Below are 23,827 nucleotides of genomic sequence, written 5' to 3'. Positions count from 1 at the left end.
TACAAAAAGCCATAGGGAAATAAATTGCTAGAATATCTTCACCAAGTTCATTTAAAAAAATCTATAATTGAATTAGAACAATCCTTTGGCTCTTGAAAGTGAAGATGTGAAGGTTTCTCACTTTTTTTCGCTCTAGGCAGCCAGGCCAGAGATTTATATAATCTGTTCTATAATTTATTGTTGATGAGCTCACTGAGGCACACAGAAGAGCAGAGAAAACTAAACGGGTGTCGGTTCGACTCCAGCCAGAGAAACACAGCACACAAATAGTTCAACTAGCCCCTATCAGAAATCAGCTGTACTGTATCCTGGCCGAGAATCACTCTGGACCCCTATTAGACTTTAAACGAGTCAGGCTCGGAGAGGCATTCAAGGCCTAGCTATAGATTTCACTGCTGTTGTCACCAATTGAAAGAGTCATTGCAAAGGGTAAAGTAGCCTATAGATGCTGCAATTGAAGGATAAACTGAATGTGCTGGTTCTTGGTCATGTTTTTGTTGGGTTCATATATGCATTCTTCAAATAGAAAGGTTCTCTGAGGGGCCAACGCCACAACCAGACAGATAGTCTTTCTCTTAACGATTCCCTCCACTAAACAGATTCAGACAGGTAGCAGTCAGTCGGATAATAATAAGAGCTATTAAATCGACGCATTTTGCATTTATCCTGTCTCAAATTTGAGATAGTAGTCAATAATCACATCAATACTAATCACACAGTGCGTGTACTTTTGAACTTCTCTGCTCATTATGAGAAACCAGAAATCCATCAAAGAACCTAATTAATACACTACAGGATTATGTAGATTCAAGTCTGTCGGTGTATGAAGTCTGACCGAGTTATGATGCAATATAGAAACATGTCCCTCTATTACCAACTTACTGACTTACTAAAGCAGAGTATGAACAGAACATTTGTGACGACATAAATCCTATTGCAGGTCGATTTTCCATGTCATGTAGTTTAGAGTGAACTCTTGGGTTTGGGTTATACTTAGGGGCCGGGATGATACCAATAGTGTGATACTCGTTAGTATTGTGGCAAGGAAACAAAACTTAGAGGAAAACAGACCTAATGTTGGAAACAAACTCACTCAGACTTGCATGTATATATTTTCCAAGCTACAGCATGCAATGTTTTACATACAGCAGGTTTCTAAAAGGACAAAAGAGTTCATTTTTACCAACAGAAAAATACTACAATACTGGTATCTGGCGCACAATTGACCCAGCGTCATCCGGGTTACGGTTTGGCCGTGGTAGGCCGTCATTGTAAATAAGAATTTGTTCTCAACTGACTAGTTAAATAAAAGGTTCAATAAACAATTATTATTATTATTTTTTAATCGCCCCGGGTCTAGTCATCCTTAGATGGTACATAACGACCAAGTGCTTATGAAAGTCTTACAAATGCTTCACGAATATCTTATCTAGTCCTTGTGCTACTACAATGTAACGAGTTAGCTGCGACAGACGCAGAACGCAGACACAGAACACTGTCAACATGGGCTTACACTGTGTCTAATTATCATGTGAACCCAGTTCTAAGAAGACTCTAGTTCCTCCTACATGTGAAAGATAAATCCTCAGGTTCAGTTGGAGATGTGAATGGAGCCTGGCTGGTGTGGGTGGTGTGTAAGCAGTATCTACACGTTATGTGTCTACAGTGATGGTGTCTATGTGAGAAGGGATTTTTTTTCCCATTGTGTTGACATGAACAGCAGCAGGATTAAAATGACAGGCCCACAGGACGGGAGATGTCAGGGAGAAGACAGAGAGGGTTCTGGGATTGCTGATAAAGCACATGGTGACCGGCACCGCTTCCACCGAAACCTGTGTGTTGGATGGATTGGTCACACCTCCTCGTCATACACAGCGTCACTGGGTAAACAGCCTCCCATGACGCTGTTCACACACACGGTCACACACGCGCAGTGTCTTCACACACACTCCCGGGGTCTGTCTGCTGTGCTCATCCATCACAAGACATGGCTGGGCCTTGAGGGTATGGATTCTGCATCGCTCAGCAGCTGTGGAGACAACAGCAAGACCTCGATACACTGGAGACTGTGCCATGAAAACCTTCGTCATCACAGGCGAGAGACTACTGGATCAGTATTTAGAAACTGAAGTGTGTTTTTAGTATACGCAATATACATCAACTGTAAGGACAAAAGTGACTGTGACAGAAGCTCTTTATAGCATTGGTAAAATGAAACAAGATCATAAAGGCTTTTCCACTGCGTTAAATACCTCTGCTCTACAGCAAGTAGCCTAGTAGGCAGGAGGACCGGGGTCAGGCACTCCAGAAACAAGACCTTCACAAGGTGAATGGGGGGGAAGGAACTAGGTCAGGGCTTATTGCTTCAGGGGGGAACAAAAAGAACAGTGGTTTTTCATAAAGTCTTTAAAGAAGAAAGAAAATCTAATAGTGAAATAGTAGGATTGCACTCAAATCGGTCATTGTCACCCCCTGCATCAGGGCTGGCTTTGGTATCGTCTTTAACTGGCCTCCGTGGAATCAGTTCTCTGAGGGGAGCGAGGCACCGCGCTGAGAGTCCAAACTTCCTGGATTTACTCAACCTTATTATGGCAGGAAACTCTGAATCAGGAAGCCACTTGGTCTATGTGCTTATGTCTGACCACACCCCCCCCCAATACCACACCTCGGTCTGAATCACTAGCTGCATGATACTCACCAGAAACATGTCACAGAGAGAATAAAAGCCTGTCAACTGAGTGCAGTAAGTTTAACTATTAAGCTTCTGGGAGAGTTGACCAATCCAATAAAGAGGGATACTAGACTTAGAACTAAAATACACTTTTAGAGTTTGTAACCAGCCAACTGACATGATAATGATATGCATACTTTAGCTGGAACTGCAGTGCCTCCTTTCTCCAATCGTCTGACCAGTCCTCCACTCCTCCATCCCGCTCTCCCCCCATGGGCCTCTCCTGAGGCCGCTACAGTATGTATGTAACAGGATCTACCACCGCAGCAAAAGGCCCTGTCCTCTCCTCTGTGCCTCTGGATCAGAGACGGCCAACTTTGATGGGGGTGGGGGCCACAGAAAAATCTGAACTCATGAGGGGCACAGTGGCTCACAGGTTTGATCAAACATCCATTCCATTTTTGTGGCCCCCCTCTTGATCATTTTTTGTATGTTTTGGAGTTAATTTCATGCAATTATACTAACTTTGCTATGGGGTGGAGAGGAAAATGAGCTGTTTAACAGCTTATTTCCTACAATTTTACACATTTTACTATACGACAGAGAGAAATGTTTGCATTTGTTTATAGGATGTGTGTGTGAGTGACGGTGACTAACAAAAATAAAAAAATGGGGCCCCCCAGCCGGTTATTCGACCATGAAAGTAATTTAGCAATATATTATTTTTTTGTGTGCAGACTTGCTAATTGACTGACATAAGAAAAAACTGCTGACGCAGAAACAAACATTTAAGTTGCACCTTGTGTATTCTACTATTCTCGCAATAGTAAATTGAGACAGACTGCGTTACTAAAAAATACACACTGAACAAAAATAAACGCAACGTGGTGGTCCCATGTTTCATGAGCTGAAATAAAAGATCCCAGACATTTTCCATAGGCACAAAAAGCTTATTTCTCTCAAATTTTGTGCACAAATTTGTTTACATCCCTGTAAGTCAGCATTTCTCCATTGCCAAGATATTCTATACACCTGACAGGTGTTGCATATCAAGAAGCTGATTAAACAGCATGATCATTACACAGGTGCACCTTCTGTTGTGAACAAGAAAAGGCCACTAAAATGTGCCATTTTGTCACACAACACAACGCCACAGATGGGGTTGAGGGAGCATACAATTGGCATGTTGACTTCAGGAATGTCTACTAGAGCTGTTGCCAGAGAACTGAATGTTCCTTTCTCTACCATAAGCTGCCTCAAACGTCATTTTAGAGAATTTGGCAGTACGTCCAACCGGCCTCACAACCACATACCATGTGTATGGCATCGCATGGGAGAGCGGTTTACTGATGTCAACGTTGTGAACGGAGTGCTCCATGGTGGCTGTGGGGTTATGGTATGGGCAGGCATAAGCTGCGGACAATGAACACAATTGCATTTTATCGATGGCAATTTTAATGCAGAGAGACACCGTGAAGGGATCCTGAGGCCCCTCATGTTTCAGAATAATAATGTAGCAAGGATCTGTACACAATTCATGGAAGCTGAACATTTCCAAGTTATTTCATGGCCTGCATAGTCACCAGATATATCACCAATTGAGCATGTTTGGGATGCTCTGGATCGACGTGTATGACAACGTGTTCCAGTTCCCGCCAATATCTAGCAACTTCGCACAGCCATCAAAGAGAAGTAGGTCAACATTCCACAGGCCACAATCAACAGCCTGATTAATTCTATGCGAAGGAGATGTGTCACGCTGCATGAGGCAAATGGTGGTCACACCAGATACTTACTGGTTCTGATCCACGCACCTACTTTTTATTTTTTAAAGGTACCAGTGACCAACAGAAACATATATCTGTATTCACAGTCATGTGAAATCCATAGATTAGGGCCTCATGAATTTATTTAAATTGACCGATTTCCTTAGATGATCTTTGAAATGATTACATGTTGCGTCAGTTTCCCATCCCTGGATGTACACAATGCCTCAGTGGACTACACTAGTACTGCACTCAGCCCTCTACACAAACATTCTTCCTGCATGCCAATGAGGCCCTGGGATCCTATATCAACAAAGGAACAGCACTAGATGGTGTGAAAGTATATCCACTGACTAACACCATTACAGTGAAATCAACTAAATCACAACAGTCTGATGCACTGAGGGAGTTGCTCCCAGACAGGTAGAGGAAACTCTTAGGACAAATGCAGGATCAAGTCAGACCAAGCGAACCATCTGTTCAGTCCCAACCATGGCAGGATAATAAACCTCAGTTAAGAAACTAAAAACGATTCACTCTTAAAGCTGAAAACAGTCAGAGTCCATCATGGCTTCCTTCAAGTCTATTTCAGGGGATCAATTTTCAGGGGAAAGAGATAGAGTTGCAGATAGGAGGCTCACGAACCAGTTTGTTTGTAATGAGAATAACGGAGTTTGTCAGTTCCTGCTGACATAACTGAATTGAGGGGTGGGGGGGGGGTTCTGCTAAAAACCCAGGAGCCGGTTTCGGGCCGAGGTCATCAGTAGTGTGTACACTAGAAATACACAGAGGGCTACAAAACAGACAACAATCAGCTCAGACACTAATCCGCCAATCAGAGCGGTGTAGTCTGGTGCTGTGGAAACGATTCAGCACCACCCGGTGTTGCGTTTCTCGAAATATGTCTTCTATTTTTCCTGAGAACAGGCCATCCTCTAGTTGTTCACTAAAATGTTACCTTCATTAAATACAGATTTGTATCACTGGCTTTCTGGTCGATCATATCTTATGGAGTAAGACAGTAAGCCAGAGTCAGTGGAGAGGAATACAGGAGACTTACGTTTCCTCTCTGGCATGGAGCTACATTGTTGCCCCCCTCTGTTGACTCTATAGCTAACCATGGGCTTCACTCTTGGACCAGGGACAAAGACAGATTGATTGATGTTTTTGAGACCTTGGCTCTGCCAGTCCAGACATGGCTGTCATGTGCTAGTGACTGGTGGAACAGGAAAGCTCTCAGACCTGTTTTCAATTACAGCGCTGGTCATTCCCGAGAGACACTGGGTCATTCCTGAGAGACACAGAGAGGCAAGATGGCTGCCAGACTGCTTTCCTACTGACACAGGTCAGACGGAATAAAGTATAAAGAAGTCTAGAGTCATCAGATCAGCGCAGTTTCAAGTCACATGTGAAATCCCAGTCCCACTTTAAACTAACCACAACTTTTAAAAGCTTTATATACTGTAGCATTTATATTCATATACAGTAAGCACTACTATGCTTCACACATCATCTAGGCTTAAGTCCCAGTGAGTCACCTGATGGTCCTGTATTTTGCGTCCCACCACCCGGAAGGCGTTGTTGCCCGTGTGGTGGTATATGTGCACTCTGCTGAAGCCCGTGGAGCCGCCGGCTGGAACCCATTTCTTATTGGCATCGTCATACACCATGACAGCGGCCCGCGCCTGACAGATACTCTGTTCACTGCAGAGAGAAGGAGAAGGAAAGAGAGACACATTAACAAGCAGCAGTACACAGGGGGACATTGGTTTTTACCTTAAGCAGAGCAGTAAGAATGAACTACCCCTCCAGATGATCAGAGTTAATCAAGCCTGGCCATCCCAGCGACATTCTTGGTCTCCTGAAAGTCAGGAAGTGATAGAGTGGCTGGGCGGGAAATGGTATTGGAGGAGTCGTTTATGTAATGACATTGGACATGATTAAAAGGAGAAGAGTCTAAGGGAGACAAATATCCATAAAGATATCAGAGTGAGTGAGTGTGAATATACATGATAGGCAGTCCACCTGCAGAGGGGAAACCATATAGCCTAGGTCTAGTATTTAACAGTCACCCACCAGACTCCTGTCTGTCCACAGTGAGAACTGACAGGTCCATCTCACCACACAGGCCTCTGTTCAAAACGAATGCACTACACAGTCAGAGTCCATCATGTAAAAAACATTAAGGACACCTGGTATTTCCATGGCAGACAAAGCTATGATCCCTTATTGATGTCACTTATTAAATCCACTTCAAAATCAGCATAGATGAAGGCTTAAAGAAGGATTTGTAAGCCTTGAAACAATTGAGACATGGATTGTGTATGTGTGCCATTTAGAGGATGAATGGAAAAGACAAAATATTTAAGTGCCTTTGAACGGGGTATGGTAGTAGGTGCCAGGCGCACCAGTTTGTGTCAAACCACAACACTGCTGAGTTTCACACGCTCAACAGTTTCCCATTTTTATCAAGAATAGTCCACCACCCAAAGGACATCCAGCCAATTCCACAACTGTGGGAAGCATTGGAGTCAACATGGGGGGTGCAACAAAAAAAATAGGAAGGTGTACTTACACTCACTGTATAGGCTATTGTAATGGGTGTCATTTGAGACTTGTCCAATGACAGTTGTGTAGGGTGATCCCTGACAACTGTTACCGACTAGCGGGACAAAACAAGTAGGCCAAGGCCCTGCCAGGCAGCAGAGTGAATGATTCACCAACGTGCTTCACCCTCCCTCCCACACTCCATAGCAACTACTCAAACGGGAGGAGACAGAGGAGCAGAATGTGAGAAGAGGAAAAGAGAAAGGAGAGGAAAAAAGTAAGAGAATGAGGAGAGAAAGCCAGGGGGACAAGGTACAGGATAGCAGAAGAGAGCCAGGGGACAGTGAGAGGAGAGAGAGAGAACCTCCCCACACAAACTCTCACCATGTGAGTGTCAGCAGGGGAGAAGGCAGTGTTGTTCAACAACAACAAACCATGCAGGGGAAACGCCCGCGGTTTCCACTTTCTTCTTTGAAAGAGGCTTGAAACATCTCTTCTCCACAGCTCTGCTTGATAAATCAGAATCCATTTCATCTGGCGGTTGTTACAAATCTAATCAAACCGTATTGGTCACATGCGCAGAATAAAACAGGTGTAGACATTTACCATGAAATGCTTACTTACGAGCTCTTTCCCAACAACGTAGAGTTAAAAAGAAAATTCACAAATAAAATTAAGAAATGGTAACACAAAATAACAAAACTATATACAAGGAGTACCGGTTCTGAGTCAATGTGCAGGGGTACGAGGTAGTTGAGGTAATATGTACGTGTAATTAAATAATAAACAGAATAGTAACAGTGTGTGTGAAAGAGTGTGTGTAGCGACAATATGCATGTGTGTGTGTGTTGGAGTGTCAGTGTAGTTAGCATGTGTGAGTGCGCGGGTAGAGTCCAGTGAGTGCGCGGGTAGAGTCCAGTGAGTGCGCGGGTAGAGTCCAGTGAGTGCGCGGGTAGAGTCCAGTGAGTGCGCGGGTAGAGTCCAGTGAGTGCGCGGGTAGAGTCCAGTGCAATAATGGAGTCAAAACAAATAGCCATTTGATTAACAGTTCAGCTGTCTTATGGACTGGAGGATGGAGTTGTTTAGGAGCCTTTTGGTCCCAGACTTGGCACTCTGGTACCGTTTTCCGTACGGCAGCAGAGTCAGTCTTGGGTGGCTGAACACATTGAAAATGTTTAGGACCTTCCACTGACACTGCCAGATAGAGGTCCTGGATGTAGAGCTGGGCGGTATCCCATATTTGACTTTACCTTCAATAAGGGCATTTGAATGTTTGGATAGTTAAATGTGACACCCTGTATGTAGTGTCCAATTATATAGTTTACATTGCTACTTGAGTCATCTCTACGCTCCCTTTCTCTCCATGTCACTTTCCACATAGACCTAGCACCGCCCGTCACTCAAGGAGCGAATGTTGTTCCTCGACCACGAGACACTTGCTTTTTTATGGTCATGCAGCAATGTTGATGACAACGATGCTGTTTTCACTTCACTTCTTAATATAAATCCACTAGCATTCTATAATTACACTATTAGTTTGTGTTTGTTACATCTGCAAATAGATAGTTTGTATTTTCTTAGCAAGTTGGGCCTAAATCTTGATAGCAGCTAATGCTAATCGCTAGTTAGCTGGCTCGCTAGCTAATACATTTACTGAGTCAGAGCAAACGTAATTAGCTATACAGCCTGATAATAACAGTGATGGTGTAGACCTGAATCAGCATGTTGTTTATGCAACAGTATCTTCTAAATCAAAGACGAATATGAGAATTAATATTTTCACTACATGAAGTAGCTAAGAGAAAACATTCAAATGTAGCCAAAGATTATAATGTCCCCTAGGAAACACTTGACACTTTTGGTTCCTAACCTGTCACAATAACTCCTCCCTGGCATTTTAACTCGATGTCATGTCAAACTACACTGTATTCAAAGTACCCACTATTATATTCTATAGAATAATCATTATATTTCCATGATTCCAACAGGTCACCCAAGTGTTTTGCTTGAAATCTCAATTTCAATATTTGGTTAAACATAAGGCCTACATTGTTTGCCCATATCATGCTGCCCTGCAGTCGAAATGACCTCAAATGAGTGCAGGATATGTAGAAATGTAAGAACATGCTGCATTTTGGGGGCCATCCTCTGTAGCGCCTTGTGGTCAGATGCCGAGCAGTTGCCATACCAAGCAGTGATGCAGCCAGTCAAGATGTTCTCAATGGCGCAGCTGTAGAACTTTGAGGATCTGAGGGCCCATGCCAAATCTTTTCAGCCTTCTGAGGGGGAAGAGGCGTTGTCGTGGCCTTTACACGACTCAGGAAACCAACGGGTGGAACAATGGTTATTGATCTCTAGTCAGACCGGAGCTGGCCGAGAGACCGAGAGCAATTCTACAAAAACCTCAAAGGGAGAAAACAAGATAAGAACAGAACTGCAAGGCTGGCTAAACACTGACAGGCCCTAGGCCAGACTTGATGTGGGAAGTGGAAGCTTTGGAAGGGAGGAACAGGGGAGGGCCTCTTACTCAGCAGTACCGTCCTCATTTCACTCAACCCACGCCTCACTCTCAGCACCCATCAGCATACAGAAATAAAAATAAACTAAGCCCAGCCAAACAGACAGAGCCATGAAGGTCACCAGCCTCGCTCTATAAAGGAAAACAACCAATAAGCAACCTCATGCTCACAGACAAGCCTCACTCCATCTTTGATATGATGACCCATGAGAACAGGGTAGGCACTGTTCAGCCATAATAACCGCTATGCTTACTGGCTGTACATTAGAAGGTAATTGGAACATCAAATTGCTTTGTCAATAACACAGTACGAGCCTATTTTTAAGGTACTCTTAAATTTGTTAGATATTTTTTTTTTTTTTTTAATCGGAACAGTATTGTGGCGTAGCTGGAAGGTGATCTATCCTCTTTCAGAGAAAATGATCATTACATTTTTGCGTTCTATTAGCTACTGTGACTATCTTTAGAACTGAATTGCTTTAGCCGGGCAGAGACAGTTCTATATCTGCCTGCCTGCTATAGTCTGTCTGTAGTGACAGTTCTATATCTGCCTGCCTGCTATAGTCTGTCTGTAGTGACAGTTCTATATCTGCCTGCCTGCTATAGCCGGTCTGTAGTGACAGTTCTATATCTGCCTGCCTGCTATAGCCTGCCTGTAGTGACAGTTCTATATCTGCCTGCCTGCTATAGTCTGTAGTGAAAGAGTGCTAATAACCTGCCAAGAGAGACTTGAACCCACGAATCCCAATAGACACAGTAAGCTTCCTAGTCTTAACACACACACCTCCACTAGACACAGTCCTGTTCCCAGTGTAAACACACACGACAGCAATAAACCCCACAGTCCTCGGTAGAAAGGAAACACTGCATAACACAGAATGGAAGTATTGTGCAACAGTCAGTCCTACTGCTTAGATAGAGATGACGCGGAATAGGAAAGGTCAAAAACAGTTATATGTGGACCCTGAACTAGGGCATTCCCACTGGTTTCCTTGTATCAGACGAGTCATGAAGGAGACGAGTCATGAAGTACAGTATGGTGCTCTAGTCTAAACCACCAGAGAGAATCTGAAACATAACGCAGGCCTTTGGTAGCTGATCCGCCACCACTTTCCAACCACAGGCAACTGGAACCCAGAGGAATCCAACCCCAGACTAAGTGTCCAGGGCAGGGGAACATGTGTTAGTGGAGCCACACACCCCTCTCGGTGGGATTGAGGTAGCAACGTGGCATTGGTGGTGGCAGGGCTGCCCTTCCCCATAAACATCAGCGAGGGCTTTCATTACCCCTTCCCTTTATTAAAATCTGCACAGTCATCTAAGCAATGGTATTGGCTGACCACCAAACACATAACGGTTGAGTAATGTGTGTGTGTGTACCACAGCTTACTGTTGTCATAACACAGACACTGACCCAGAAAGGCTCTTCGCATCACTGAAGCTAAGGGCAATCAGAAGAATTGACAAAGCGAAACAATGAAGGTACTGTAAGGAGCTAGCTTCCCAGTGAAGGTTGTTGTGGAGCCCTGCCTAATAGATGTGTAGTGAGGAGTGTAGGAAAACAAAGCTAAGGACACTGGCTTCACTCTCGTTGCAGATTGTAGTATTTCAAGTCTGGCCTTAATGCTTTGTTAAGTAGACCCAGACAGACACACACCCTCTCATTATAGTCCTGATTCCATTCAGTCTCATCATCTCCCCATTTGGCCCTCTCAGTACACCTACACAGCTGGCTCTGCATGGGCTCTGTTCAGCCTCTCTGAAGGACAGGGTAGAGTACTCCTCTGAGTATCACCACCCCCTTAGAGACATATCAGAAGGAGTCATATAGCGTGAACTCTATAGTAAACACAAACACAGTACACACAAAGCTGTAACGTTTGAGCTAGGTGGAATTGGAACACGAATAGGGGAGCATTTTCCTTCTTTCCCTTCATTAATGTTAATGTCTCTATACCAAAATATAACATCAAAGGGCCTGGATGTGAGAGATGAGGGAGAGCAAGCTAGCGGTGGTGACGTCAGAAAAGGACTCCAGGGACTAGCTAGACCTGTCTGCTTACGCAATACAGCGCCTGCCTTCTATATCCCTACCAAAGAATACATGGCAACATATTACCGCTCTGTTTCTTACTGCTAAGAACAGGAATGCTAATTCTTTTGGAAGGAACACTCCATTATTTAGGTGTGTAAACGGGTCCAAATCATTATTTTCATCAACACAGTCAAATGAACAGACCCCATGTGGAGGTTTGTTTGACTGTCCAAGTCTTACAAATAAACTGCAGAGAACAGTTTTTCTGGATTTCCTTCAGACTCGTCAGTCAGTCTTCCCTGGGGTAGACCGACAGCACTTCCCTGGGGAAGACCGACAGCACTTCCTCTGTCCCCTGTAGGCGCTACACCACAGGGAGGCCTCTGTCTATGGTTGTGTGGTTTCTGATTGTCCACATTGCCACAGAGAGAGCAGAGCAACCCTGAGCCTTAAATGGTGTGCTCGCATGCAGTGGTTAGGGCTAAACAAACAGGAATGTTGGCCTAGGAATCAGTCCGCAGTTTTAATGCCATGTTTGCTTTAACAAGCGGCTGAACTATGCTCTATACTCCAAACTAAATCAGAGGACGAACCCTGTAAATCTAAACAAAACAAAAGTATGACAAAAGGAACACAAAGGACAATGTTTTTTCCCCACAACTCATGTTCTGAGCCTCTGTGTAGATCTAGATAGAACTTGTTTGTTTTGGACTTAGCTCTGAATGTCCATGGCCAGCATTGTGTTCATGGAGCAGTGAAGGGAGACAGGAGCCCACAACTGCAGCATCCAACAGACACTCAACACTGGGGCAGATTAACTGCCCAATGCAGACAGCGCTAAAGGGGGAAGAGGCATCCAGGTATGGACACAGGAAGGCTGTACAACTCCATTAGCCGCTAACTGCTAACTAGAACCAGTCAGTTTAAGCAGTCAAAATACCACGCTAAGGGAAATGTGCAGGGAATGAGAAGGATATAGTAGTACTAAAACCACGTCTAATTGTTTGTTTGAAAACGGAAAACAAAAAAACATGAGTAGCCACGGTTACCGGACAATTCGTGAATAGAATGTCAGCCACTGTGACAGAAAGCACATCCAATGAAGGTGTCTGCTAAATTACTGATATGTAAATGTAACGAGGGCTCATTTACCTGGAGAGACTAATGAAAAATACAAATATGGATCTCTCCACAGTCAACCAAAGCAATATGGATCTCTCCACAGTCAACCAAAGCAATACCGATCTCTCCATAGTCAACCAAAGCAATATTGATTTGTCAGTTCAGCATTCTGCCTGACGTGATTACACGTAACCACGTGTCAGTGAAGGGAAACAAAATAATTATTCCAGTCCATCTGGAAGGCATTAAGGGAGGGGATGGATGAGAGGTCCACAGGCAGTGGTATATAAAGTGTGTTGAGGGACTGGTGTGGGTCAAGGTTATGGTTCAAGACTTCAACTGGACCCAGAGTCCTGTAGAGCCAGAGTGAAGACTCCTAAGGGACACACCCCACTGGGGCTAGCCTAGAACACTTTGATCCACCATTGGCTGACACACACACACACACACACACACAGCTGGATAGTGCAGCAGCACACTTCCCCACATGGGCCTCCCGTGCATCAGAGTGAACATACCAGTACTAGCATCCACTGCCTGAAACCCAGAACCTGGCCCCTACTGGCTTGTAGTGTCCCTCACACAATGAATGAGGAGGAGCAGTCTCAGGGCTAACCTAGCCTGACACCAGAGAACTGCTGGCTAGAGATGGGATGCAACGGTACCCTTAACTCAACATGTGACCAGAGAGTGGACTGTTCTGTTCCTAGAATGCTTCCTTCAGAGCACAAAACATGATATGCTTTCATTTGCTCAGCAAACAGCTCAGAGAGGTAGTTTAAACACTCCTACGTTTTAACACTTTCTCCACAACTCCAGAGGGCTACAGACCTATAGCAGACAGAAATAATACTGTGGATTCCTCTCAGCTATGGTAGAAGAGCAGAAGGGGAGGCGTGAGAAATGTCACTGCTGTAAACTCACTGATGGTGGTGCCAGAAGCCTGCTGTTGTTCAGACTGTTAGAGGCCCAGTGTAGATAGAGGTGTTGGACTGTGACCACCAGACCCCTGCTGAGAAATGGAGGTCCAGTATCAAGGCTAACGCTAGCAGGCTAAATCAGGCTAACGCTAGTATGCTAATCACTGAAAGACCTCAACCTCCCACTCCTCTTCAGCTTGTATTCAATTTAAAAAAAGACACCCGACTGATTACAGAGGTAAGATCTTAATTTGATCACCTTGTTGCACGAGAACGTGTAGTGTATTTGAGACTTGATTTTTCCTTACGAAAAATGTATCTATCAACCCCTACAAAAATGTCCATTAATTATAATCCACATTCCCTGTTGCTGCAGGATCATTTTCCTACTCTAGCAAACCGGCTCAAATTAGGATCCTACATCTGTATGTCATCAATAAGGAATTCATATGACTCATAGATGGTTTGGTGATAGTCTGGACCATCTGTATAGCTTTGGCGAACATGTCTGGCATGACAACAATAGTCAGAGGCAGATCGTTATAAGAGTTGGCTAGATAACACAGCGCTCTGTAGCCAGGATCGTTTCCAGCAGAAGCATTGGAACACTTTGTGGTCTTGTTATCCTTGAATGCACTTTAAATCCCAGTGTAAGAATGAAATACCATGAACACACTACATTTTTCTGAACAGACTAAATCATGTAATAGAGATGGAAAGAGAAAGCCTTGATTGTCAGGAGTATAGCTACATGAACACTGAACAGTACAGTCAGTCATTTCCAAGTTCAAGCTGTTCTCTTAAACGGCCGACTGTTCAGTTGTACTGATGTCCCTAAAAAGACAAGGTGTGTGTGTGTGTGTGTGTGTGTCGCTCTCAACCCCCTCAACAGCAAGTCACAGTGCAGAAGGAACATTCTCAGTGGAAAGAGTGCCGAAAATGGATTCCTTTTCATTTCCATGAAATCTCCCTCAGACCTTTCACACCATGTGAAACTTGTAATACGCAAGACTGGCTGAAGGGGGGCATGTTGTGGAAATGTGCAGTGAGCCCCCTCCCTCACTAGACACAATCCTTCATTGGCGCTTCACAAATTTTCTCCAAACTACAGCCATCGCCTTAGCAACACTGTGTAGGTGGGTGGGTTTTGATCTGGATCCCTGACTGCTTCCGCATAGCTGGGAAAGAGCGAGACACCCAGACTAAACCATTCATCGCTCTCACTATTTCACACAGTCACACACAGTCTTGGAGAGCATCAGATAAGAGGGATTGACCCATTGCCTTGGTGTGTGTGTGTGCGCGCGTCACTATGCTTGCATGTCCACGGGTGGGGAGGGAGTGAGAATGTAAGATCACAACTGTTGTACTCTGTCATTACATCCTGCAGTCTGATTATCCTCCTTTCACACACACGCCGTTTTCCTGGTCCTGCCATACTTACCGCCAACACATCAACACCCTACCTCTTACCTCCACTCTGACGCCAGCCATACAGAGGGAGCCCCCTCCTCACCACCAACCAAACATAGTATAGCACAGAGGGAGCAGACCAACAGCTTAAAAATACACACCACTCACTGCCATGAGTCATGCATAACATAAGCAGATTTGGTGGGATAGACAGCGAGAGCAGGGATAGGGAGAGAGAGAGAGCGAGAGAGACAATGTTCATTCATGCTGCTTGATAGGCAGGACAATGTGAGGCATCACTGTAAAAACATTCAGGCGGGCCAGCTGCTGAGGTGACATCTCTGAGCTGGCTGAGGCTAAACTATTTGGGCTGTATTTACGAGGCAGGGGAGGCCTGCCCTCAGCCACTGGCACACAGACTGGAACACTCTAAAATGGGACAGTTGGGAGGCGACTGACTGACCATTAATACCTTCATCATTTTATCTAACCTTTATTTAACCAGGAAGGGCTCATTGAGATTAAAATCTCTTTTTCAAGAGCGCCCTGGCCAAGATAGGCAGCACCAAGTCATTACAAAAAAATTACACAGACAACATGAAAAACTACAAGTAATCTAGTAAAAACCATTGAATTCACAAGAGTATAACAACATTTTAAAAAACAGCTAATTAAAAACATTGACAGGTCAGGGAATCAGCCTCAAAATCCTTCATCAGTGTTTTAAAAACACTCATCGGGACAAGTTATTCCACTTTAAAAGTATTTTGTAAGGTGTTCCAAGATGATGGCGCAGAGTACAATAAAGCCCTTTTTACCAAATTCAGTTTGGACATTTGGAACAGTTAGCAGGATAAAGTCCAGAAAACAAAGAGAGTACCCACCACATTTCTGAATAATAAAAATGCCCAAATAAAAAGGTAGTAAACCCAAAATGGCTTTGTAAACAAAAGTATATCAGTGACTGAGCCTACGAGTGACTAGAGAAGGCCAGCCAACCCTGGTATACAAAGTGCAGTGGTGCATAAGGGTTTTGTTGTTTAAAATACATCTCAAAGTGCCATGGTAAAGAGTGTCAATTGATCTCAAACATTGAGCGGAAGCATTCATATATAAAATATCCCCATAGTCTAGTAAAGGCATAAATGTAGCTGATACGAGCCTCCTTCTGGCTTCAAAAGAAAAACAGGCCTTATTCCTAAAATAAAATCCCAATTTCAGCTTCAATTTCTTTGTAAGTTGTTGAATATGCAATTTAAAAGAGGCCGTCATCAATTAAAATTACAAGATATTTATGAGGTTACAACCTCAATCTCCTTGCGCTGACAGGTAGTAATAGGTGAAAGGTTCAGAGGTCTATTTCTTGCATTAGAAAACACCATTAGTTTAGTTTTGTCAGTATTGAGGATAAGCTTAAATTGACACAAGGTATGTTGAACAGTATAAAAAGCAGTTTGCATGTTTTTGTAAGAGACGCATGCTTTTGTAAGAGACGAGGCACAACAGTAAATAACAGTATCATCAGCATAAAAATGAAGTTGTGCATTTGTCTAAATCATTTATATAAACAGTGAATAAGAGAGGACCAAGTACAGAGCCTTGGGGCACACCATTCAAGACAGACAATTTAACAGACTTAAGCCCATCAAATTGAGTGCACTGAGTTCTATCAGACAGATAGTTAGCAAACAATGGAACTGCATGCTCCGAAAGACTTACACTCGACAATCTCTGCCTTAGTATAGCATGATCAACTGTATCAACAGCCTTTAGAGAGATCAATAAAAAGTGAGACAGTGCTGTTTTTTGTCAATGGCTTTAGTGATAGAATGTAAAACCTTCATGGCTGCTGTAATTGTGCTATGCTTCTTCCTGAAGCCCAATTGGTACATTGCTAAAATATAGTTAGTAAATAAAAACTCCTTTAGCTGTTCACTTACAAGGGTTTCAAGTATTTTCACCAGGGGTGACAGCTTTGAGATTGACCTATAATTATTTAAAAAGAGTTGGATCTCCCCCCTTTAAAAGCAGTAGGAAAAATGTTGATTTCCAGATCTTTGGAATTTCATTACATTCCAGGGTTAGATTGAACAGAGATGTAAGTGGTTCAGCTATGAAATCAGCTGCCAGATTTAAAAAGCAGGGATCCAAAAGATCAGGACCTGCAGGCTTTCTCTGATCTAAGGATTTCAGGGCTTTATGTGCCACCTGCACTGAGAATGGCAAAAAGCAAAACCAACAAGTTTGACCAGCTCTCTCACTGGTTCATCCGCACAGGGTTGTACAGAGACATAGGACACTGAATCAAACAGCCTACAAGATGATACAAAGTGATCATTGAAACAATTCAGCATTTCAGTTGTGTCATATATAGCAACAGAGTCCTTCAAAACACATGACGGTAATTCATTAACATTACTGTTACCAGACAGACTTATTAATAGCCTTCCAAAACTTTAGGGTCATTCAGGTTATCAGTGGTAACAGACAAAATATTCTGACTTGGCCTTCCTGAGAAGAAAAGAGCACTAGTTTCGTAACTGCCTAAAAATAAGCCAATCAGCATCAGAACATGATTTCCTTGCTTTAGCCCAGGCTAGATTACGGTCGTGAATAATACAAGACAGCTCAGAAGAAAACCATGGATTCTCCCACCCTTTAACCCTGAACCTGCGGAATGGGGCATGTTTGTTTACTATTTGGGGAAAACCATCATGAAAGAATTTCCAGGCAGTTTCCACATCAGGGATAAGCTCAATCTTGCTCCAGTCAAAATAAAACAAATCACGAAAGAACGCCTGTGCATTAAAACCCTTCAAATTTCTCTTACGAATAAAACGTGGGTTTGTCTTTGGAACCTTAGTATTTCTAACAGCAACAACAGCACAATGGTCACTTAAATCATTACAAAAAACACCAACCTCAGAACATTTTTGTGGAACATTTGTCAATATCAAATCAATCAGGGTAGATTTATCTGGGCATTTAAGATTTGGGCAAGTGGGTGAGTTAATCAACTGGGTAAGATTCATAGAATTACAATAATGTGACTCACAACTTTGTGAGCTGTTCACACTGGGGCTCACTGAGGCAATCACAAAGCACAATTCAAATCTGAAAAATAGCTCAAGTGGAAAACAGGAGGCCTTCACTTGCTTTCAAGAGATAAGTAGAAATTGGGCACAACTTTATTACCTTCTGTGAAGCCACATTCTGAACGTGTGATATTTTCAGTACATGTGATGCAAACTTCCGGTCAGACGACAAGGGTCAGCAAGCGTGTTAACTGGTACATTCATGATCAACACGTTCAACACAGAGCCACACAGGACTCAAGAGACATGGAGTAAGGTCCAAGTAAGCTAGTCAATAATTCAAAAAATGTACCTTTCCCGGGAAAAACCTTTCTTAATATTGTACTGTAGTAGCAGTTGTGAAGAACACACACCATCCCTGTGGATTCAATTCCACCCTAATGAAGTCATTACCCATAGGACACAGAGGGACCCATGGGACCACTAGATTACTGGGTCCTTCACTGGTGTGAGCAACACACCAGCCTCTGATTGGCTGTAATAGGACTGACCTTTGACAGTACCATGGTAACCAGCTCCAGAAAGAACCCTTGGGGAGTGGCAGAATAAACCTTGTGCAGGTCTGTTCACCCACGACTTTAACACCAGTTTGCCGACGACACGGAAGTGGTAGGCCTCATCACCGACGACAATGACACAGCCTATAGGGAGGTCAGTGTGGTGCCAGGACAACAACCTCCCCCTCAACATTAGCAAGATTTTAAAAAAGTGCCGATTGTGGACTACCGGATTAGGAGGGCAGAGCACGCCCCCATTCACATTGGAGGAAAGCCCTAAAAATTAGTCTTGAGTATTCTTGGGTATGACCCTACAAACTTGGCACACCTGAAATTCTCCTCTGCAGATCCTCTCAAGCTCTGTCAGGTTTGATGGGGATCGCCGCTGCAACGCTATTTTCAGGTCTCTCCAGAGATGTTCGATCAGGTTCAAGTCCGGGCTCTGGCTGGGCCACTCAAGGACATTGAGACTCGTCCCGAAACCACTCCTGCACTGACATGCACTGTCAACTGTGGGACCTTATATAGACAGGTGTGTGCCTTTCCAAATCATGTCCAATCAATCGAATTGACCACAGGTGGACTCCAATTAAGTTGTATAAACATCTCAAGGATGATCAATGGAAACAGGATGCACCTGAGCTCAATTTCAACTCAAATGGCAAAGGGTCTGAATAATTATGTAAATATATATATAAAACTGGTTTCTCTTTTTCCATTATGGGGAATTGTGTGTAGATTGATGAGCATTTTTTTCATCCATTTTAGAATAAGGCTGTAATGTAACAAAATGTGGAAAAAGTCGAGGATGAATACTTTCCGAATGCATTGTGTGTATGCACACACACACACACACACACGCGCGCGCACACACTTGCGCCCATCTCAGTGAACTAAGCCATTGAGGAGGACTAAAAGCCAATTCATGCTTGATCCGAAAAAGGTGGTCGGAGGCTCCATGTGGAGGGTGTGACAATTGTGGGGCCTACAGAGGCCAAATTGAACTCAGTACTAGAGGTCGACCGATTAAATCGGAATGGCCGATTAATTAGGGACGATTTCAAGTTTTCATAACAATCGGAAATCAGTATTTTTGGACACCGATTTTGCCAATGTTTTTTTTTTTTTTACACCTTTATTTAATCTTTATTAAACTAGGCAAGTCAGTTGAGAACACATTCTTATTTTCAATGACGGCCTAGGAACGGTGGGTTAACTGCCTCGTTCAGGGGCAGAACAACAGATTTTCACCTTGTCAGCTCGGGGGATCCAATCTTGCAACCTTACAGCTAACTAGTCCAACGCAATAACGACCTGCCTCTTTCTCGTTGCACTCCACAAGGAGACTGCATGTTACGCGAATGTCGTAAGCCAAGGTAAGTTGCTAGCTAGCATTAAACTTATAAAAAACTATCATAATCACTAGTTAACTACACATGGTTGATGATATTGCTAGATATTATCTAGCGTGTCCTGCGTTGCATATAATATGACTGAGCATACAAGTATCTAAGTATCTGACTGAGCGGAGGTAGGCAGAAGCAGGTGCGTAAACATCCATTCAAACAGCACTTTGTGTTTTGCCAGCAGCTCTTCGTTGTGCGTCAGGCATTGCACTATTTATGACTTCAAGCCTATCAACTCCCGAGAGGAGGCTGGTGTAACCGTAGTGAAATGGCTAGCTAGTTAGCGCGCGTTAATAGCGTTTCAAACGTCACTCGCTCTGAGCCTTCTCGTAGTTGTTCCCCTTGCTCTGCATGGGTAATGCTGCTTCTAGGGTGGCTGTTGTCGATGTGTTCCCGGTTCGAGCCCAGGGAGGAGCGAGGAGAGGGACGGAAGCTATACTGTTACACTGGCAATACTAAAGTGCCTATAAGAACAAAGGTTAATGAAATACAAATGGTATAGAGGGAAATAGTCCTATAATTCCGATAATAGCTACAGCATAAAACTTCTTACCTGGGAATATTGAAGACTCAGGTTAAAAGGAACCACCAGCTTTCATATGTTCTCATGTTCTGAGCAAGGAACTGAAACGTTAGCTTTCTTACATAGCACATATTGCACTTTTACTTTCTTCTCCAACACTTTGTTTTTGCATTATTTAAACCAAAATGAACATGTTTCATTATTTACTTGAGGCTAAATTGATTTATTGATGTATTATATTAGGTTAAAATAAGTGTTCATTCAGTGTTGTTGTAATTGTCATTATTACAAATAAATAAAAACATTTTTTATTTATTTCAAAATCGGTCGATTAAAATCGGTATCGACTTTTTTGGTCCTCCAATAATCGGTATCGAAAAATCATAATCGGTCGACCTCTACTCAGTACCGCATTGCCATGCGCCTCCCAAATTCTGTAACAACGTGGAGGGCTCCATTGACATGATTGGTTGACGGTAGGTGGGGCAGTATATCATGTATAAACACAAACTCAAAAAACATGTCATACAGAATGTGTTTGAGGAGAAAATCAGTTTGCGTGGAGCCTCAACCCTCCAGAGGCTCCAACCTTGTGAACACACTGCTAGCTTATGTGTGAGTGACAGCAGCAGCACTGTGTTTGTGAACAAGCCAACCTCATCAGGCGTTTGAAGGGTGGCTAGCGGGACGGTGTGAAAGTGGCAGGTTAGTGCTAACTTGGACCAGTTCCTCCTCTGGAGGCGTTTTACCCTACTGGGCACTGTGGGCTGCCATTCAGCCAGTCACCGAGAGGATTTCATATGGAACACAGCCATCAATCTACCACCATCCCCTTGGCTAACAGAACAGGCCCTGTTGGGCGGCATGGGAACTGGCTGGACACCACTGGTTTGTCTCATGGTTGACTGGCCACATTGTGTTGTTACTCAACATCCATGCTTCGCGGTGGGAAATACACATGCAGAGATCATCCGTTCACCAACTCTGCGTTTCACAAAAACACGGTGGTTGGAACCCAAAAGGACAGATCTCCACCAGTCTAATGTCCATTGCTCATGTTTCTTAGCCCAAGCAAGTCTCTTCTTATTGGTGTCCTTTAGTAGAGGTTTCTTAGCAGCAATTCGACCATGAAGTCCTGATTCACACAGTCTCCTCTGAACAGTTAATGTTGAGATGTCTTATTTGAACCCAATTCATTTGGACTGCAATTTCATTTGAGGCTAGAAACTCTATTGAACTCATCCTCTGCAGCAGAGGTAACTCCGGGTCTTCCTTTCCTCTGGCAGTCCTCATGAGAGCCAGTTTCATCATAGTGCTTGATGGTTTTTGCGACTGCCCTTGAAGAAACATTCAAAGTTCTTGACATTTTCCAGATTGACTGACCTACAGGTCTTAAATTAATGATGGACTGGACGCTTCCGCGCAGAGGGGAGGGGGGATTGATGTAGGGGTTTTGTGACACCTCACGCCGGACGTAAATTGAATGCAGCAAAGGACTCTTTTTACCAGTTAGTATTGGTGATTGGAATGTGACTTTGTAACAGAGACGTTATTTCTACAACCAAAAATTCTTAAGTCCACAATTTTTTTATTTAACTAGGCAAGTCAGTTAAGAACAAATTCTTATTTACAATGACTGCCTACACCGCCCAAACCCGGACAATGCTGGGCTAATTGCACGCCGCCCAATGGGACTCCCAATCCTGGCCGGACACTGGAACAATATTCCTAACATCTGAATGTGGGGAATGATGAGAGATGGTCTATGGAAAACTAATATCTATTTTGTGATGTCATGAAACATTTATTTCAACATTCTAACAAAAATATTGTATACTAATATCCTTGAACACTATACACACTGCATGTCAGGTTTTCATCCTTTACGTTGCGTAGGAAATATCAAAGACAATGAGAGTATTTTTTGTTAAGATAGGAATGTGATTAGTTTTCTAACGAGATCATAGTTTTGATGATACTTTGCCTTAGTAAGTAGCCACACCCGAGAGAGCTCAGAGAGTGTGTCAGCATGACAGAACTCCCCCTTTTACCAGAATATAAAGGATGAGTTGAGAATTAACATATCAGACCAGAAGGACTAGCTGCAGTCTCCATTGGTTACAACCCTGAAAATCAACACGAGGTGAAGACGACAAAGTAGCCTCTCTAACAATCAATGTTACAGTACTTATAACAGCTACTCAGTTGTATCTAAGAAAGTGATTTTAAGTAGGGCCATCCTGTTATTCTCTTCAACCCGATGTCTACTACACTGCTCGTATCACCCCACTGGGGATCATCGACACGGCTGATTAGCTGTCTTCAGAGGACCACGCTTCCAGAACGAGTGAAAGTAAACACCATCCTTTTAGTTCTGCTTCAGACTACAGGACAAGGTATTGAAGCCACCGACAACTAAGGAGGACATTGTGACCTCTTGTAGATAAATCAGAGCCTTACACTTAAGAGCTCGGGAGAAGGCATAACAGAACCCTTTCCACAAAGGCCTGGGTCCAACAGAGATAAAACAACAAAGGAAGACATTCAAAACACATAAATACATTCATTATCTCTTACTCCAAACAGGCGGCGGTTCAGGGGTAAAGTATTATGATTACTTTGAGCATAGCTTCAAGTGTAGAAGTGTTCCGTTTCTCCATTTTCCCCCCTCCACTTCACCCTCTTTTGATAAACAAGCAGTCATGCCGTTAGTCCACTAGGAACCTGTTTTGATCGTATTAAGTTTCTAATCAATAACCTATACAGTGTATGTATGTATGTATGTATGTATGTATGTATGTATCTATGTATGTATGTATGTATGTATGTATGTATGTATGTATGTATGTATATATCCTGTGTTATCATTTAGTTAGTAAATAATTAAATCAATGTGTGTGGTACGGAATAAAGCTGGGGTTTGTGCAGATGCAATGAGTATGCTAATTATGAGACCAATATGAGGTAATGATTAATACTTATCAATATATATCTAGAGTTTAATTCAGGAGATGGTAACTCGTTAAACAACTTCCGTGGTGCCGCAAATCCTAATGAGTTGTTACATAATTTAATTGAGTAAAAATTAAACCTAGTTAGTTGATTTGATACATAACATTCATTAGATTAATGTCACGTCATGTGTTATTTCATAGTTTTGAGGTCTTCACGATTATTCTACATTGTAGAAAACAGTAAAAAAAAGAAAACAAACCCCTGGAATGAGTAAGCGTCCAAACTTTTGGCTGGTAGTGTATATGCCGTTTGAAATGATGATTTTGCTTCAGCCCCTAGTAGGCAGGGGCTAAATACGC

General features: G+C 43.2%; 1 protein-coding gene across 1 annotated transcript in view; it reads right to left on the bottom strand.

Moving 5' to 3' along the window:
• Positions 1-23,827, bottom strand: part of LOC109900790 (protein enabled homolog) — a 141,074-nt gene that overhangs the window by 73,552 nt on the left and 43,695 nt on the right. The window contains 1 exon segment of the mRNA XM_031837246.1: positions 5,976-6,141. Within this exon segment, the coding sequence (XP_031693106.1) occupies positions 5,976-6,141 (166 nt within the window).

Source organism: Oncorhynchus kisutch, linkage group LG12 (genome assembly GCF_002021735.2).
Source record: "Oncorhynchus kisutch isolate 150728-3 linkage group LG12, Okis_V2, whole genome shotgun sequence".
Taxonomy (NCBI): Eukaryota; Metazoa; Chordata; class Actinopteri; order Salmoniformes; family Salmonidae; genus Oncorhynchus; species Oncorhynchus kisutch.
The sequence above is the reverse complement of the archived record's forward strand: the minus strand, read 5'-3'. Positions and strand labels throughout refer to the sequence as shown.